The sequence below is a fragment of the Heterodontus francisci genome, chromosome 5, assembly GCF_036365525.1.
Source record: "Heterodontus francisci isolate sHetFra1 chromosome 5, sHetFra1.hap1, whole genome shotgun sequence".
In the NCBI taxonomy this organism is placed as follows: domain Eukaryota; kingdom Metazoa; phylum Chordata; class Chondrichthyes; order Heterodontiformes; family Heterodontidae; genus Heterodontus; species Heterodontus francisci.
In genome coordinates, this window is record NC_090375.1 from 8,441,986 (window position 1) to 8,460,874 (window position 18,889).

At 45.6% G+C, this 18,889-nt stretch overlaps 1 protein-coding gene across 1 annotated transcript; it reads right to left on the minus strand.

Annotated features, from left to right (window-relative positions):
• Nucleotides 1-512: 512 nt before the first annotated feature.
• LOC137369714 (actin, cytoplasmic type 5-like) lies at nt 513-11,179 on the minus strand. Its single transcript, XM_068031073.1, has 2 exons — nt 11,031-11,179; nt 513-1,908 (listed from the first exon to the last, which is right to left on the minus strand). Exons 1-2 carry the CDS (start codon nt 11,154-11,156, stop codon nt 904-906), a joined length of 1,131 nt encoding a protein of 376 aa, XP_067887174.1. The 5' UTR covers nt 11,157-11,179; the 3' UTR covers nt 513-903.
• Between the last annotated feature and the right edge of the window lie 7,710 nt (nt 11,180-18,889).

The window sequence follows — 18,889 nt, forward strand, 5'->3', positions numbered from 1 at the left end:
TGAATCATAAAAGATTCCACTCTTTGGACGTGCAACTGGTTTGTGACCACAGAAGAATAATGCAGGATTGTGCGTGTTTCCCAGAGAGCAGTTCTCAAAAGGAACTTAGAGCTACCAGGAGTTTGAGGAACCAGCCAAAGTCATGTCCTCTCTAATCCTTCTACCAATCATCTTATATTTGACCTGGGGGCACAGATTTAAGAACCTGTTCCACTATTCACGAAGATCATTGCTTACCTCACTTCAACTCCACTTGCCCAGGCCATCACCTTTTAATACATGGATGTATTAAGTGACTACGGCCGAGCTAGCTGCTAGACCTATAGGTGGTCACAATGAGGAGTGAATGATGTAAAACAGTTGAGGCCTTCAGGAGAGGCTCTGCCAGGATGACTGCTTAAAAATTTGAAATTAATTTGAGCTTAAATCCCAAAGGGTGCGGGGTGGGAGGAAAGAAAGGAAAGAGTAACTAATTGCTTAGATATTATGAAATACAAAAAAGGGGAAAACGATCATTGACAAGTCACCTTTATTTCAGAATGTATTTTATGACTTCAGAAATATCAAAAGATAACAAAAGCAAACTCAGCTGTAGCATTGAAGCCTTGGAGATGTTGGGATAAACCTGCCTGTTCCTGCAGGGTGATGCTCCTTTAAGCTCAAATCCTCATGGACAACTGTACAATTTCATATCACAATGGTGACTGGTCTCCATTATGCAGTTTAAATGCTTCTTTCAAGTTAGTTTTAAATGGAGCTGGATAGGGAAGGGTACAAAGGAGTAAGAGGCAGGATGTATGCAATAGATCACCCGTCATCAACTCTGCCTTTTGCCCAAAGAGCAGAGACTGCAGGTCACATTGTAAGTGAACTAAACCTGGCAAGTAAAAGCCCTGCAGCAGGTTAGAAGCACTTGCGATGAACTATAGAGGGCCCAGACTCATCATACTCTTGCTTACTGATCCACATTTGCTGGAAGGTGGAGAGAGAAGCCAAAATGGATCCTCCGATCCACACTGAATACTTCCTCTCGGGTGGAGCAATGATCTTGATCTTCATTGTGCTCGGAGCCAAGGATGTGATTTCCTTCTGCATCCGATCAGCAATACCTGGGTACATGGTGGTTCCACCAGACAAGACAGTGTTGGCATACAGATCCTTCCTGATATCTACATCACATTTCATGATGCTGTTGAAACAGGTCTCATGGATCCCAGAAGATTCCATCCCAAGGAAGGAGGGTTGGAAAAGGGCTTCTGGGGCCCTGAAACGCTCATTACCAATGGTAATGACTTGGCCATCAGGGAGCTCGTAGCTTTTTTCCAAGGCTGAAGAGGAGCTGGCCGTCGCCATCTCAGATTCAAAGTCTAGGGCCACATAGCAAAGTTTCTCCTTGATGTCACGCACGATCTCCCTCTCGGCTGTGGTAGTGAAGGAATATCCACGTTCAGTCAGGATCTTCATCAAGTAGTCAGTCAGATCCCGGCCAGCCAGGTCTAATCTCAGGATGGCATGAGGCAAGGCATACCCTTCATAAATTGGTACAGTGTGGGTCACACCATCACCAGAATCCAGCACAATGCCAGTCGTGCGGCCGGAGGCGTACAAGGACAGCACGGCTTGAATGGCAACATACATGGCCGGTGTGTTGAAGGTCTCAAACATGATCTGGGTCATTTTCTCCCGGTTGGCTTTGGGGTTGAGAGGTGCCTCTGTGAGGAGAACTGGATGCTCCTCTGGGGCCACTCGCAGTTCATTGTAGAAGGTGTGATGCCAGATCTTCTCCATGTCATCCCAGTTGGTCACAATACCATGTTCGATTGGATACTTCAGGGTCAGAATTCCCCTCTTGCTCTGAGCTTCATCACCAACATAACTGTCTTTCTGACCCATTCCAACCATCACCCCCTAGAATGAGGAATAAAAAAACAAAGGATGAAACATACCATCAGAAACTAGAGGAACCAATCAATGGAGACTTATAGAAGTTAGTCCAGGCCAGAAGGAGACGACTATTGAAACTATTCACCACCCTTCAGCCAAATTATAGATATAGATAGAGAGTTATTTGATCTGGAATGTTCTGCCAAGGGGACAGTGGAAGCAGATTAAACAACTTTCAGAAGTGGGAATTGGATAAATACTCGAAGGGGTAAAATGGCAGGGCTATGGGACTAACTAGATAGCTCTTTGAGTGCCAGTAAAAGGTACAATGGGCTGAATGGTCTCCTGGCCTGATTAATTCCATGATTCTTTGAATGTCAGAATCTTTATAGCAATTGGATCAAGAGGATTCATGTTTTCCTCCCTTGCTCTCGGAATGGTGCTAGCCCACATCTGGAACAGTGGTGCTGTTCTGTAGAGTTTCTGAAGCTTAGACAAAATGTTGGAGGCACTGGGCTTGAGGAAAGAATGAGCAAATTTAATCCAAGGACAAATATTTATGCATTATATATAGATGCATCATGTGCAGAAAATATGCACATGGAGACACAGGCAGATGGGTTCAAGTACAGGTGAAAAGTTAAATTACTGCACAAAGTCATAGAGTCAGAGAGATGGGCAGCACAGTGGCGCAGTGGTTAGCACTGCAGCCTCACAGCTTCAGCGACCCAGGTTCAATTCTCAGTACTACCTGTGTGGAGTTTGCAAGTTCTCCCTGTATCTGCATGGGTTTCCTCCGGGTGCTCCAGTTTCCTCCCACATGCCAAAGACTTGCAGGTTGATAGGTAAATTGGCCCCTAGTATAGTTAGGTGGTAGGGGAATATAGGGACAGGTGGGGATATGGTAGGAATATGGGATTAGTGTAGGATTAGTATAAAAATGGGTGGTTGGTTGTCACAGACCTGGTGGGCTGAAGGGCCTGTTTCAGTGCTGTATCTATTTATTTTTATTTAGAGATACAGCACTGAAACAGGCCCTTCAGCCCACCAGTTCTGTGACGACCAACCACCCATTTTTATACTAATCCTACATTAATCCCATATCCCCTACCACATTCCCACCACCTACCTACACTAGGGGCAATTTACAATGGCCAATGTACTTATCAACCTGCAAGTCTTTGGCTGTGGGAGGAAACTGGAGCACCCGGCAGAAACCGATGAGGTCACAGGGAGAACTTGCGAACTCCGCACAGGCAGTACCGAACCCAGGTCACTGGAGCTGAGACTGCAGTGCTAACCAATGCACCACTGTGCAGAACTATAACTTCTCATTCTTAGTATATAGTCATTGTATATATGTATTGGACCTTTTCCATGACTACAATAGTCCAACTAATCAATATCTTGTACTCTTTGCCTTTGTGTTCAATGTACTATAATGAGAAAGACAGTTTATCTTGCCCTTTTCAACCTGTATTTCTGGCTTTGAGATCTGCACCCCTGCACCATCAAGTCTCTTCCTCCACTCCAGTGAGAATTTTAATTTTAAGGTATATTTCAGTTCTCCATGTTTATTCTTCAAAATCATTTTTTTTTCCCCTTTGGCCTCCTTGTCTCGAGAGACAATGGGTAAGCACCTGGAGGTGGTCAGTGGTTTGTGAAGCAGCACCTGGAGTGGCTATAAAGGCCAATTCTCGAGTGACAGACTCTTCCAGACATTGCAGATAAAATTGGTTGTTGGGGCTGTTACACAGTTAGCTCTCTCCTTGCACATCTGTCTTTTTTCCTGCCAACTGCTAAGTCTCTTCGACTCGCCACACTTCAGTCCTGCCTTTATGGCTGCCCGCCAGCTCTGGCAAACGCTGGCAACTGACTCCCATGACTTGTGATCAATGTCACAGGACTTCATGTCGCATTTGCAGACGTCTTTAAAGTGGAAACATGGATAGCCAGTGGGTCTGATACCAGTGACGAGCTTGCTGTACAATGTGTCCTTGGGGATCCTGCCATCTTCCATGCGGCTCACATGGCCAAGCCATCTCAAGCGCTGCTGGCTCAGTAGGGTGTATATGCTGGGGATGTTGGCCACCTCGAGGACTTGTGTTGGAGATACGGTCCTGCCACCTGATGCCAAGGATTCTCCAGAGGCAGCGAAGATGGACTGAATTGAGATGTTGCTGTTGGCTGACATACATTGTGCAGGCCTCGCTGCTGTAGAGCAAGGTACTGAGGACACAGGCTTGGTACACTTGGACTTGTGTTCCGTGTCAGCATGCCATTTTCCCACACCCTTGGCCAGTCTGGACATAGTTGTGGAAGCCTTTCCCATGTGCTTGTTGATTTCTGTATCGAGAGACAGGTTACTGGTGATAGTTGAGCCTAGGTAGGTGAACTCTTGAACCACTTCCAGAGTGTGGATGCAGATATTGATGGATGGAGCATTTCTGACATCCTGTCCCATGATGTTTGTTTTCTTGAGGCTGATGGTTCAGCCAAATTCATTGCAGGCAGCCGCAAACCTGTCAATGCCTGCAACGAATTTGGCCGCAATCTTCAAAATGCAGTTCTTAATATTTATCTATGTGTCACATGTCTGCCAGCTCTCCTTGCCTGTCTGTTCTCAAGCACTTCTCATTCTGCCACTCCCAATTTGCTCTGAGCAAATTTCAATTTATTTCACAGTGCTCAGATCCAGATCATTTACTGAAAACAGGAGAGCACAGGTCTCCAACACATGCCATGAGCTTTACTTTGACTATCTCAGAACATCCCAGAAATAGCTGTACATCAGGAAATGGAAGGGAGGGAGGAACTCAAGAAAGTTACAATTACCAGGGGAAGTGGTTCTGAGTAAATTGTTGGAGCTGTGGGCTGACAAGTCCCCAGGTTCTGATGGGACTTCATTCTAGGGTGTAAGAAGTGGCTAGTGAGATAGTTGGTGTGTTGGTTTTGATTTTCCAAAATTCCTTAGATTCAGGGAAGATTCCATTAGATTGGGAAATAGCCAATGTAACTCCTTTATTCAAAAAGGGAGGGAGACAAAGCAGGAAACGACAGGCCAGTTAGCTTAACTTCTGTCTTAGGGAAAATGTTAGAAGCTATCATAGCAGGGCACTTTGAAAAATTCAAGGTAATCAGACAGTCAACATGGTTTTGTGAAAGGGAAATCATGTTTAACCAATTCTTGGGAGTTCTTTGCAGAAGTAACATGTGCTGTAGATAAAGGGGAACTGGTGGATGTACTGCACTTAGATTTCCAGAAGGCATTTGATAAAGTACCACAGTAAAAAGGTTATTGTGGAAGCTAAAAGCTCATGCTGTACGGGGTAACATATTGGCATGGATAAAAGACTGGCCAGCTAACAGGAAACAGTAGGCATAAAGGGATCATTTTCTGGTTGGAAAGATTTAATGAGTGGTGTGCCAAAGGATCAATCCTGGGGCCTCAACCATTTACAATTTATATAAAATGACTTGGATGAAAGGATCGAAGGTACAGTTGCTAAAGTTGCTGATGCCACAAAGATAGGTAGGAAAGTTAGTTGTGAAGAGGACACAAGGCTACAAAGAGATATAGATAGGTTAAGTAAGCAGGCAAAGCCCTGGCAGAGTATAATGTTGGAAACTGTGAAATTGTCCATTTTGGGAGAAAGAATAAAAAAGATTATCTAAATGTTGAGAGATTGCAGAGCTGAGATGCAGAGGGATCTGGGTGTCCTGGTGCTTGAATCACAAAAGGTTAGTATGCAGGTACAAGTAATTAGGAAAGCAAGTAGAATGTTCTCCTTTATTGCAAGGGTAATTGATTACAAAAGTAGGGAGGTTATACTTCAGGGCATTGGTGAGACCACATCTGGAATACTGTGTACAGTATTGCTCTCCTTATTTAAGGAAGGATGTAAATGCATTGGAAGTTCAGAGAAGGTTTACTAGACTAATACCTGGAATGGGTGAGTTGTCTCAAGAGGAAACTTGGTCAGGGTGTGTGAGCATTCTGGATGGCCAGCTTTTATTGCCTTGGAGTAGAGGACAATTCTCAGCTGATGTTCAATCTCTCCGCCCAATAATTAGTAACCATGAGCTACTGATTTGTGGGATCTTGCTGTGCACAGAATGCTGTTGCTTTTTTGTTGAAGGCCAATGTTTGAGTGCTTATGTGCCTGGATATGCTAAAGGTGGCATTTTCAAAGACACTGCTTCTGATCCAAATGCTCCCCCAACTGCATTCCACCACCAAACCCATCTTCTCCCCAGCCCAATTTCACTTCCCACCTCAGTCGACACCACAAGTTTAGAAGGTCACTGGTTCAAGCCCAGTCTGAAGGTTTGAGCTCAATCTCTGGACAATCTGTTGTACTGGGTAAGAGGTTGTGTTAAAATAGATCCCAACTATCTGTTTGCTGATGTAGAGGATCCCATGGCACTATTTGAAGAGTAGGGGATGTATCTCCTCCTGTTGGTCAGTGTTCATCCCTCTATAAAACTGGCTAATCTCATTTACGATTTGCAGGGTCTTGCAGTGTACAAGTGGACATGACTGGCAACACTAATCTTCAGGCTGTCCCAAACCACTTCACATTTAGTAGACGTGAAGAGAAAACTCCTTGATACTGGGATTAGCACTCGTGTAGCTTTCTTCACCCAGTGAATATTATACAAGTTCACACATGATTAACATTTAGCCACAACCCAACCCTGTTTTTGACTAGCACAGCAGGATAGTGATTAGGAGACAGAAGTTTAACTGGATTTGCCTCCCCTCCAGCACAGGGGAGTCTGATTGTAATCCTCTATACCACAAGTAGAATATGATCAAAACAGGTATTCTATGTCGAGTTCAGCACTGCAAAGTTTCTACATTAAACTGACCCAATGACCCTCACAGGATTGACAAGCCAGTAAAGGCAGTGGCCTCTGTTGAGAAAGATTCTATAATTCCAAGTATAAAAAGTGCCATACCCTATTGTGATGTGGATTAGACTATCATTGATTCTGAGACTAGGGTCCTGAATCTTAATAAAGGAAACTATGAAGGTATGAGGTGCGATTTGGCAAGGATGGATTGGTAAACATTACTTAAAAGGGATGATGGTGAATAGGCAATGGCAAACATTCAAAGAATGCACAGATGAACTGCAACGATTGTTTCTTTGTCTGGCACAAGAGTAAAATGGGAAAGGTAGCCAAACCATGGCTTACAAGGGAAATTAGAGATAGCATTAGATCCAAGGAAGAGGGATATAAATTAGCCAGAAACAGACCTGAGGATTGGGAGCAGTTTAGAATTCAGCAAAGGAGGATCAAGGGATTGATTAAGAGGAAAATAGAGAGAGAGCAAGCTTGTGGAAACATAAAAACTGACTGTAAAAAAGTTTCCATCGTATGTGAAGAGAAAAAATGATTGGTGAAGACAAATCATAAACAGGGGAATTTATTATGGGGAACAAAGAAATGGCTGACCAACTAAACGCATACTTTGGTTCTATCTTCACAAAGGAGGACACAAATAACATTCCAGAAATGTTGGGGAACACCAGGTTTAGTGGGAGACAGGAACTGAAGGAAATCAGCATTAGTAGAAAAATGGTGTTGGGGAAATTGATGGGAGTGAAGGCTGATAAAACCCCAGGGCCTGATAATCTACATCCCAGAGTGCTTAAGGAAGTGGCCAGAGAAATAGTAGATGCATTGGTGGTCATCTTTCAAGATTCTATAGACTCTGGAATAGTTCCTACAGATTGGACGTTAGCTAATGTAACCCCACTATATAAAAAAGGAAGGTGGAGAGAAAGCAGGGAATTATAGACCAGTCAACCTGACATCAGTAGTGGGGAAAATTGTAGAGTCCATTATCAAAGACTATAGCAGAGCATTTGGAGAACAATGGTAGAATCGGGCAGAGTCAACATGGATTTACGAAAGGGAAATCATGCTTGACAAATCTACTGGAATTCTTCAAGGATTTAACTAGTCGGGTTGATGAGGGGGAGCCAGTGGATGTAGTTTATTTGGACTTTCAGAAAGCTTTTGACAAAGTCCCGCATAAGAGATTTGCGTATAAAATTAAAGTGCATGGGATTGGGGGTCGTGTATTGCAATGGATAGAAAATTGGTTGGCAGACAGGAAACAAAGAGTAGGAATAAACAGATCTTTTTCTAAATGGCAGGCAGTGACTAGTGCGGTACCACAGGGATCAGTACCAGGACCCCAACTATTCACAATATATATTAATGATTTAGATGACACAACGAAATGCAATATCTCCAAATTTGCAGATGACAACTAGTTGGGAGGGTGAGTTGTGAGGAGGATGCAGAGAGGCGTCAGGGTGATTTGGAGAAGTTGAGCGAGTGGGCTAATGCATGACTGATGCAGTATGATGTGGATAAATGTGAGGTTATTCACCTTGGTAGCAAAAACAGGAAGGCAGATTAGCTGAACAGCTATAAACAGCGAGGGGAATATGCAACAAGACCTGGGTGTTCAGACACAAGTCGCTGAAGGTAAGCATGCAAGTGCAACAGGCAGTAAAAAAGGGCAAATGGTTTGATTTGTTGGTCTTCATAGAGAGGATTTGAGTACAGGAGCAGGGATGTCTTGCTGCAGTTATACAGGGCCTTGGTGAGGCCACACCTGGCATATTGGTACAGTTTTGGTCTCCTTATCTGAGGAAGGATGTTCTTGCTGTAGAGGGAGTGCAGCAAAGTTTACCAGACTGATTCCTGGGATGGCAGGACTGATGTATGAGGAGAGATTGGGTCAGTTAGGATTATATTCGCTGGAGTTCAGAAGAGTTGGGTGGGGTGGGGTCTCATAGTAACCTATAAAATTCTAACAGGACTTGACAGGGTAGATGCAGGGAGAAAATGTTCCTGATGGTGGGGGGAAAAAAAGAGACCAGAACCAGGGGTCATAGTTTAAGGATTTGGGGTAAACCTTTCAGGACTGAGATGAGGAGGAATTTCTTCAGAGTGGTGAACCTGTGGAATTCACTACCACAGAAAGCAGTTGAGGCCAAAACATTGTAGGTTTTCAAGGAGTTAGATAAAGCTCTTGGGTCTAAAGGGATCAAAGGATATGGGGCTAAAGCAGGAACAAGTTACTGAGTTGGATGATCAGCCATGATAATGAATGGCAGAGCAGGCTCAAAGGGCTGAATGGCCTACTCCTGCTCCTATTTCCTATGTTTCTAAATTACAATTGATGTTCAATAAAAAAACGTTACATATAACCAGATTGATTAGCCTTTATATTCTGCAGCATGGCCACAAAATAAAATCCTTCTCCCCCACAATTCTCAATGAAAGGGTGACTGGGAGGATTGACTTTTATGGGCCATCTCTAGTGGGAGTGTGGCACTAGAGACCAGACAGTAAAAAAAAAAAACAAACCATTTCATTTTGTTTTTTTATAAAGCTATGTTTTTCTTGTCATGTTTATGCTTTGGGCCAGGTTGTTCTATTTTTCTGTCCATTCACACCCTCTCTACACTAACGCTTTGTCTTTCAGCACACCATTAACATACTGTTTTCCTTTGCTCCATGACCTTCTGGCCAGTTATTCTGTGACCTTGTCCTATCAACACCTCTTATCTCTTACCCCACCCCCTGCTTTACTTGCTTAAAAGCTTGACATTTCTAGCCTCTGCCAGTTCTGATGGAAGGTCACTGACCTGAAACATTAACTCTGCTTCTCTCTCTCCACAGATGCTGCCAGACCTGCTGAGTATTTGCAGCATTTCTTGTTTTAATTAAGGAAATGAACCAGTTGGGTTTTTAAAATGGCAAAAAAGCTTCATGGTCAATTTTAACTCACTAGTTTCATATTCCAAGATTTAAAAAGTTTTAAAATAAAGAGAGAGTTCCAATTCTCAAACTTGCCCTGGCAGGATTTAAACTTGCCTTCTCCAGGTGACTAATCCAGTACCAACCACGACACTACCTACCCTGTAGATATAAATGGCACCCAAGCACATCCCAAAGTACCAAACTAGTGCATTATTTTGCAACTGAGTGACTGCATTTCTAAAAACAGTCAATTTGCTCACAGCAAGATATCACAAATCAGCAAGCAAATTCAGGAAGGATTGGATTGCAGACGAACGTTAGCCCAGGCACTGGGAGAACTCCTCCATATAGATTTTCAACATCCAGCTAGAGGGAGTGCAGGCTTCAGTTTACTCATCCAAAATGACACCTCTAACAGTGTAGCACCTCGGAGTTTGGCCTATAGATCACTCCAGTCACATTGTCCAATGTGGGTAACAAACATATCACAGAAGGGCAATTGCCTACCACCTCAAGGGGGATGGGTAATTAATGCCAACCTCACCAGCAACACCCACATCCCAGGAATTAATAAAGGTCAAAAGCAGTAGGATTTTGCTGTTTCATGGCAGTGGAGCGAGAACAATATTCAGTGGCAGAACCATGGTGATGCCTTTGGTTTTTGAGACTATTCCAGGGGAATGGACATTGGGTTAAAGAGCCTAACAGGAGAGTAGTATTGGAGGAGTAGAACTGGAGATTATCTGCCAACATGGGGTCTACAAAGGGTAATAATTTAAATATGGGAGAGAGAGTAGAGTAGAGTCAGGGACAGAAACTTGGAGGGGTTGAGGAAAAGAATCAGACATGTTGGTCAACAGCTAGTTTTACAAAACCAAGTCAGCTCATGAAGCAGTTAGTTTTAGCTCAGCTGCTTTTGAGCCAGTTTGATCCTCATACAACAGTTCAAAAAATACTCTTCCATTGTAGCCACATTGAATCAGACCCTTCCCACAGCAAGATCAGAATATTGTCCCAGAAACACATCAGATGTAGAGCACCAACCCATTAGATCCAGTGCTCATGAAAACAAGTGTCACACATCAAATGAAGCAGAAGTCAGCCAACAGTGTGATTCAGCAGCTGTGCTCACACCCCAATTTCCACACCCTCCCCCCACCCCCCCACAATCAGCCACCTCCTCCCACCACAGTGAGGTTACAGCACTGACACAAGGCCTGTCAGGAGCCATCACATCCATTGAAAGAAATATTTAAAGCCAGCATTCAAATCTTGCAGGAAGGAGCTATTCTAGAACCAAGAGATTACCCTCTCTTTATACCAAGGAAGTTAATACTTTGAACTGAAGGGCTCACCTGGTGACGTGGCCTTCCCACAATGGAGGGAAACACAGCCCTGGGGGCATCATCTCCTGCAAACCCAGCTTTACACATCCCAGATCCATTATCTACCACCAGACCAGCAATATCTTCATCAGCCATGGTTTAGAAGCTGCAGGAAGTGACTAGAACAGAAGAGGAAAAACCAATTAATAGAGACACAAGAACACAGATCCAAAGTACACTTACATTTTAGATCAATTACTGACCAAATTAACACCTTCTCACAGGTCAACAATGTCCACATCCCACAAAGAAATTAAAAAAAAAACACTTCACTCTACCTCTGAAAGCAGATTCTACTCCAACTCTTGCTCCCAGACTGCAAACACATACCTTTCTAAACCAGCCTCTTTTAAAGAGCATGAGGCTCCACCCACATGGGGCAGCTAACCAATGAGATTTAGAGGGATGGGTCAAAACCAGTCACTGAGGTGCAGGGGATGGAGTTTAATCCAATTACAGAGAGAGAACCCTGTCATGTAATTTATTTTTTACATAGAACATAGATAGAACATAGAAAAATACAGCACAGAACAGGCCCTTCGGCCCACGATGTTGTGCCGATCCTTTGTCCTCTGTCAAGGACAATTTAATCTATACCCCATCATTCTCCTTTATCCATATACCTATCTAAAAGCCGTTTGAAAGTCCCTAAAGTTTCTGACTCAACAACTTCCCCAGGCAAGGCATTCCATGCCCCGACCACTCTCTGGGTAAAGAACCTTCCCCTGACATCCCCCTTATATCTCCCACCCTTCACTTTAAATTTATGACCCCTTGTAACGCTTTGCTCCACCCGGGGAAAAAGTTTCTGACTGTCTACCCTATCTATTCCCCTGATCATCTTATAAACCTCTATCATGTCACCCCTCATCCTTCTCCGTTCTAATGAGAAGAGGCCTAGAATGTTCAGCCTTTCCTCGTAAGACTTATTCTCCATTCCAGGCAACATCCTGGTAAATCTCCTCTGCACCCTCTCCAAGGCTTCCACATCCTTCCTAAAATGAGGCGACCAGAACTGCACACAGTACTCCAAATGAGGCCTTACCAAGGTCCTGTACAGCTGCATCATCACCTCACGGCTCTTAAATTCAATCCCTCTGCTAATGAACGCTAACACCCCATATGCCTTCTTCACAGCCCTATCCACTTGAGTTGCAACTTTCAACGATCTATGCACATAGACCCCAAGGTCTCTCTGCTCCTCCACATGCCCAAGAACCCTACCGTTAACCCAGTATTTTGCATTCGTGTTTGTCCTTCCAAAATGGACGACCTCACACTTTTCAGGGTTAAACTCCATCTGCCACTTTTCAGCCCAGCACTGCAACCTATCCAAGTCCCTTTGCAGACGACAATAGCCCTCCTCGGTATCCACAACTCCACCAACCTTTGTATCATCTGCAAATTTACTGACCCACCCTTCGACTTCCTCATCCAAGTCGTTAATAAAAATCACATACAGGAGAGGACCCAGAACTGATCCCTGTGGCACGCCACTGGTAACTGGGCTCCAGGCTGAGTATTTACCATCTAAGACCACTCTCTGCCTTCTATCAGTTAGCCAATTCTTAATCCAACTGGCCACATTCCCCACTATCCCATGCCTCCTGACTTTCTCCATAAGTCTACCATGGGGGACCTTATCAAATGCCTTCCTAAAATCCATGTACACCACATCCACTGGTTTACCCTCATCCACTTGCTTGGTCACCTGCTCAAAGAATTCAATCAGGCTTGTGAGGCAAGACCTACCCCTCACAAAACCGTGCTGACTGTCCCGAATCAAGCAGTGTCTTTCCAGATGCTCAGAAATCCTATCCCTCAGCACCTTTTCCATCAACTTGCCTACCACCGAAGTAAGACTAACTGGCCTGTAATTCCCAGGGTTGTTCCTATTCCCTTTCTTGAACAGGGGCACAACATTTGCCACCCTCCAATCACCTGGTACCACCCCCGTCAACAGAGAAGATGAAAAGATCATTGCCAGCGGCTCTGCAATTTCATCCCTTGCTTCCCATAACATCCTTGGATATACCCCGTCAGGCCCGGGAGACTTGTCTATCTTCAAGTTATTCAAAAACCCCAACACATCTTCCCTCCTAACGAGCACTTCCTCGAGCTTACCAGTCTGTTTCACACCGTCCTCTTCAGTAATACACCCCTTCTCATTCGTAAATACCGAAGAGAAGTACTCATTCAAAACCTCACTTATCTCTTCCGGCTCAACACACAGTCTCCCGCTATTGTCCTTGACCGGACCTACGGTCCCCCTAGTCATCCTCATATTTCTGACATACGCGTAAAAGGCCTTGGGGTTTTCTTTTATCCTACCCGCCAAGCATTTTTCATGCCCTCTCTAGCTCTCCTAATCCCTTTCTTCAGATCCTTCCTGGCCATCTTGTATCCCTCCAGAGCTATGCCTGTGCCCTTTTTCCTCAACCTTATATACGCATCCTTCTTCTTCCTAACAAGACTCTCAACCTCTCTTGTCAACCACGGTTCCCTCACATGACCATCCCTTCCCTGTCTGACAGGGACATGCTTATCAATGGCCCCTACTGTCTGCTCCTTGAAAAAGTTCCACATTTCGACCGTGCCCTTCCCTGCCAGCATATGCTCCCAACTTATGCTCCTCAGTTCCTGCCTGACAGCATCATATCTACCCTTCCCCCAATTGTAAACCTTGCCCTGTTGCACATACCTATCCCTCTCCATTACCACAGTGAATGCTACAGAATTGTGATCACTATCTCCAAAGTGCTCGCCCACCAACAGCTCTATCACTTGCCCTGGTTCATTACCTAGTACCAAATCCAATATTGCCTCCCCTCTGGTCGGGCAGTCTACATACTGAGTCAGAAAAGCTTCCTGGACATACTGCACAAACACTACCCCATCCAAACTATTCGATCTAAAGAGTTGCCAATCAATATTTGGGAAGTTGAAATCCCCCATAATTACTACCCTGTGACTTCTGCTCCTTTCCAAAATCTGTTTCCCAATCTGCTCTTCCACCTCCCTGCTGCTATTGGGGGGCCGATAGAAAACTCCCATCAAGGTGACTGCTCCTTTCCTGTTCCTGACCTCAACCCACAGTGCCTCAGTCGGCAGATCCTCCTCGAAAATTCTTTCAGCAGTTGTTACACTATTTCTAACTAACAATGCCACCCCCCCACCTCTTTTACCACCATTCCTAATCTTATGAAAACATCTATAACCAGGTACCTCCAAGAACCATTCCTCCCCCTCACCTATCCACGTTTCAGTGATGGCCACAACATCGTAGTCCCAAGTGCCCATCCACGCCTTCAATTCACTCACCTTATTCCTGATGCTTCTTGCGTTGAAGTATACGCACTTTAACCCTTCTCCGTGCCCATCTGTCCTCTGCGACAGTGCTACCTTCCCCAATACCTCACTACACTCTTTGTCTTTCTGAGTGGACCCACTGGTCCCTGGACTACAAGTCCGGTTCCCATCCCCCTCCCAAACTAGTTTAAACCCTCCCGAACAGTACTAGCAAACCTCCCTCCCAGGATATTGGTGCCCCTCTGGTTCAGATGCAGCCCGTCCTGTTTGAACAGGTCCCATCTTCCCCAGAATGCAGTCCAATTATCCAAGAACTGGAAGCCCTCTCTTCTACACCATTCCTGCAGCCACGTGTTCAGCTGTGCTCTCTCCCTATTCCTAGCCTCACTATCACGTGGCGCCGGCAACAAACCAGAGATAACAACTCTGTCCGTCCGAGCTTTCAGCTTCCAGCCTAACTCCCTAAACTCACTTCTAACATCTGTGCCACCCTTCCTTCCTACGTCGTTGGTGCCAATGTGCACCACGACCTCTGGCTGCTCCCCCTCCCCTTTAAGGATCCTGAAGACGCGATCACAAACATCACGGACCCTGGCACCAGGTAGGTAACAAACCATCCGTGCGTCTCGCTTGCGCCCACAGAACCGCCTGTCGGTACTCCTCACCATCGAGTCCCCGATGACTAGTGCTCTCCCATTCTCCCTCCTTCCCTTCTGAGCCACAGTGCAGGACCCCGTGCCAGAGGCCCGTTCACTGCAGCCTGCCCCCGATAGGCCGTCCCCCCCAACAGTATCTAAAACTGTATACTTGTTGCTGAGGGGAACGACCACAGGAGATCCCTGCACTGACCTCTTCCCACCTCTAACTGTTACCCAGCTGCCTTTGTTTTGTGGAGTAACGACATCCCTGTAGCTTCTATCTATCACCCCCTCAGCTTCCCGAATGATCCTCAGTTCATCCAGCTCCAGCTCCAGTTCCCTAACACGGTCTGATAGGAGCTGGAGACGGATGCACTTCCAGCAGGTGAAGTCGGCAGGGTCACCGGAGGTTCCCCTCACCTCGAACATACTGCAGGAGGAGCACTGCACTCCCCTGGCTGCCATTTCTTTTACTCAATTACCCCTTAATTAAGTACAAATATAGATATTAACAAAAACAGTGAAATAGCTTACCTGTTCAGTCCTTTTTGGCTAGAGGAGGAGGGTAAAAAGGGTCTTATTATTAGGTTAGAGGAGGAGGATGGGTGGGAGACACTACATGTGTAGTTTCTCGGGTTAACTCTGCTCCGCACCTTTAAAGAAAATACCTACCCAGGAGTCCTTGCTGCCGTCCAGCTTCCGGTTCCTCCCGCGCCAAAAGTAACTTGAACACAAGGAAAACAGTAAGTACAACTTTTAAAACAACTTTTAAAACACAGCTCCTGTTGCCTTCACTTACCCACCGAAGAGTCGCTACCTTCTCCTGCTTCTCCGCCGGGAAATGAGGCCGAGTCCACGGAGCTCCGCACCTTTACTTCCCGCTATTAATCATACTTTGAAACATAAACTTTTTTCCCACTTTTTGTATTTATTTTCCATCTGAATTAATATTTGCGATTGGATTTAGCCAATTAATGGCAGGACTCCCTTTCACCAATTTCCCTCCCCGTTGGGTGGTGTCTCAGGCTCAGGCATAATTCCACGGGATACAGGGAACAGAGTGCAGGAACTTGCAATTACACAACACCTCTAACACAGGAGCATATTCAAACTAAATTTGATACTGAGACACATATTCAGGCAGATGACCAAAAACTTGGTCAAAGAGATAGATTTTAAGAAGCATCTTAAAGGAAGAAAGAGAGGTGGGGGAGTTTGGGGAGGGAATTCCAGAGTTTAGGGTTCAGGTAGCTGCAGGCACGGCCACCAATGGTGGAGTGATTAAAATCAGGGATGCTCAAGACGTCAGAATTGGAGAAATGCAGAGATCTGGGAGGTTATGGGGATGGAGGAGATTACAGAGATCGGGAGGGGCGAGGCCATGGAGGGATTTGAAAACAAGGAAGAGAATTTTAAAATTGAGGCATTGCTGGACTGGGAGCCAGTGTAGGTCAATGAGCACCGGGAGTGATGGGTTCATAGGACTTGGAGCAGGAAACCAGACCCCACCTTGACTGTGTAATCACTAAAAGATGCACCAGATTTGGAGCTAATACATACAAATCACAGGGTCTGAGCTTTGATCCCTGTTGTGTGTTGAGTTAACTCGGCAAGGCAAACAGCAGGTCAGGCATGAATTATCCTCAATCTCCCTGAGCGAGTGAGGGGGAAATGGAATGTAGGGTTATTGACTGCTTGCTGGTGATCCTTGCTGGAAAGTGTGTCCCTCTCAAGGTTGAATAGCCTGTCAATATTTGCTATCTTTGCTCTGATGAAAGGAACGACAACTCATCCTGGAGTCATGGGGTGGAGTTTGAATGTCTGTGTAGCCAGGAGGAGTCAGCCCCTTGGAGGGAAGACGGCAGGAGCAGTGAGTGTCAGCACAATGGTAGCACCAGAAACATAAACTGCCAGCACACTCAGAGTTAAAATACGCACATTCCTGTCACTGACTCTCAAGCTGCAGAGAGTTTACCTTATTTGGTAATTAACCTGCAGAGCTTGCACAGCCACACCTTATTATTTAAAGGCCTTCAAGTAAATGGGGTTGCTATGGGTACCCGCATGGGTCCTAGTTATGCCTGTCTTTTTGTGGGATATGTCGAACATTCCTTGTTCCAGTCCTACTCAGGCCCCCTCCCCCAACTCTTTTTCTGGTACATTGATGACTGTATCAGTGCCGTTTCCTGCTCTCGCCCCGAACTGGAAAACTTCATCAACTTTGCTTCCAATTTCCACCCTTCTCTCACCTTCAAATGGTCCATCTCTGACACTTCCCTTCCCTTCCTCGACTTCTCTGTCTCCATCTCTGGGGATCGGCTGTCCATTAATTTTCATTATAACCCCATCGACTCCCACAGCTACCTCGAGTACTCTTCCTCACACCCTGCCTCCTGTAAGGACTCCATTCCATTCTCCCAGTTTCTCCATCTCTGACGGCTGTGCTCTGATGATACAACCTTCCACAACAGCGCTTCTGATATGTCTTCCTTTTTCCTCAACCGAGGATTCCCCCCAGGGCCGTCGACCGTGTCTGACCCATTTCCCACACTCTGCTTTCACCCCTCCCCCTCCCTCCCAGAACCATGACAGGGTTCCCCTTGTCCTCACTTTCCACCCCACCGGCCTCCACATCCAAAGGATCATCCTCTGCCATTTCCGTCACCTCCATTGTGATACCACCAACAAAGACATCTTCGCTTCCCCTCCCCTGTCTGCATTCCAAAGGGATCGATCCCTCCGTGACACCCTGGTCCACTCCTCCATCACCCCCGACACCTCGTCCCCTTCCCATGGCACCTTCCCTTGCAATCACAGGAGGTGTAATACCTGCCCTTTTACCTCCTCTCTCCTCACTATCGAAGACACCAAACAGTCCTTCCAGGTGAAGCAGCGATTTACTTGTACTTCTTTTAATTTAGTATACTGTATTCGCTGCTCACAATGCAGTCTCCTCTACACTGGGGAGACCAAACGCAGATTGAGTGACCGCTTTGTGGAACACCTCCGCTCGGTCCACAAGTATGACCAAGAGCTTCCAGTCGCTTGCCATTTCAACACCCCCCCTCCCCCCCACCCCCCTGCCCCTGCTCTCATGCCCACTTTTCTGTCCTTGGCCTGCTGCAGTATTCCAGTGAGGCTCAACACAAACTCGATGAAAGGACCTCATCTTCTGATTAGGCACTCTACCGCCTTGCGGACTCAACATTGAGTCCAATAACTGAAGAGCATGACTGCCTTTTAAAATGTATTTTTTTTTAACGATGTGTCTGTCTTGAACATGTTTTTCATGTTTTTGCTTTTGGACAGAGCTGTTCATTATTCTGCCATTTACACTCTCTCTGGACATCTCATATACTGTGTACAGTTTTGGTCTCCTTATTTAAGGAAGGATGTGAATGAGTTGGAGGCAGTTCAGTGGAGGTTTACTAGATTGTTTCCTGGAATGAGTGGGTTGTTTTATGAGGAAAGGTTGGACAGACTGGGCTTGTTTTCACTGGAGTTTAGAAGAGGGAGGGGAGACTTGATTGAAGTTTATAAGATCCTGAACAGTCTTGACAAGGTGGATGTGGAGAGGATGTTTCCTCTTGTGGGTGAGTCCAGAACTAGGAAGCACTGTTTTAAAATTTGGGATCACCCTTTTAGGACAGAGATGAAGAGAAATTTTTTCTCTCAGAGGGTTATGCGACTTTGGAACTCTCTGCCTCAGAAGGTGGTGGAGGCGGGGTCATTGAATATTTTTAAGGCGGATAGATTCTTGTGAGGCAAGGGAATCGAGGGTTATCGGGGGTAGACGGGAATGTGGAATTTGAAACACAAACAGATCAGCCATGATCTTATGGAATGACGGAGCAGGCTCATGGACCTGAATGGGGGAGGCGG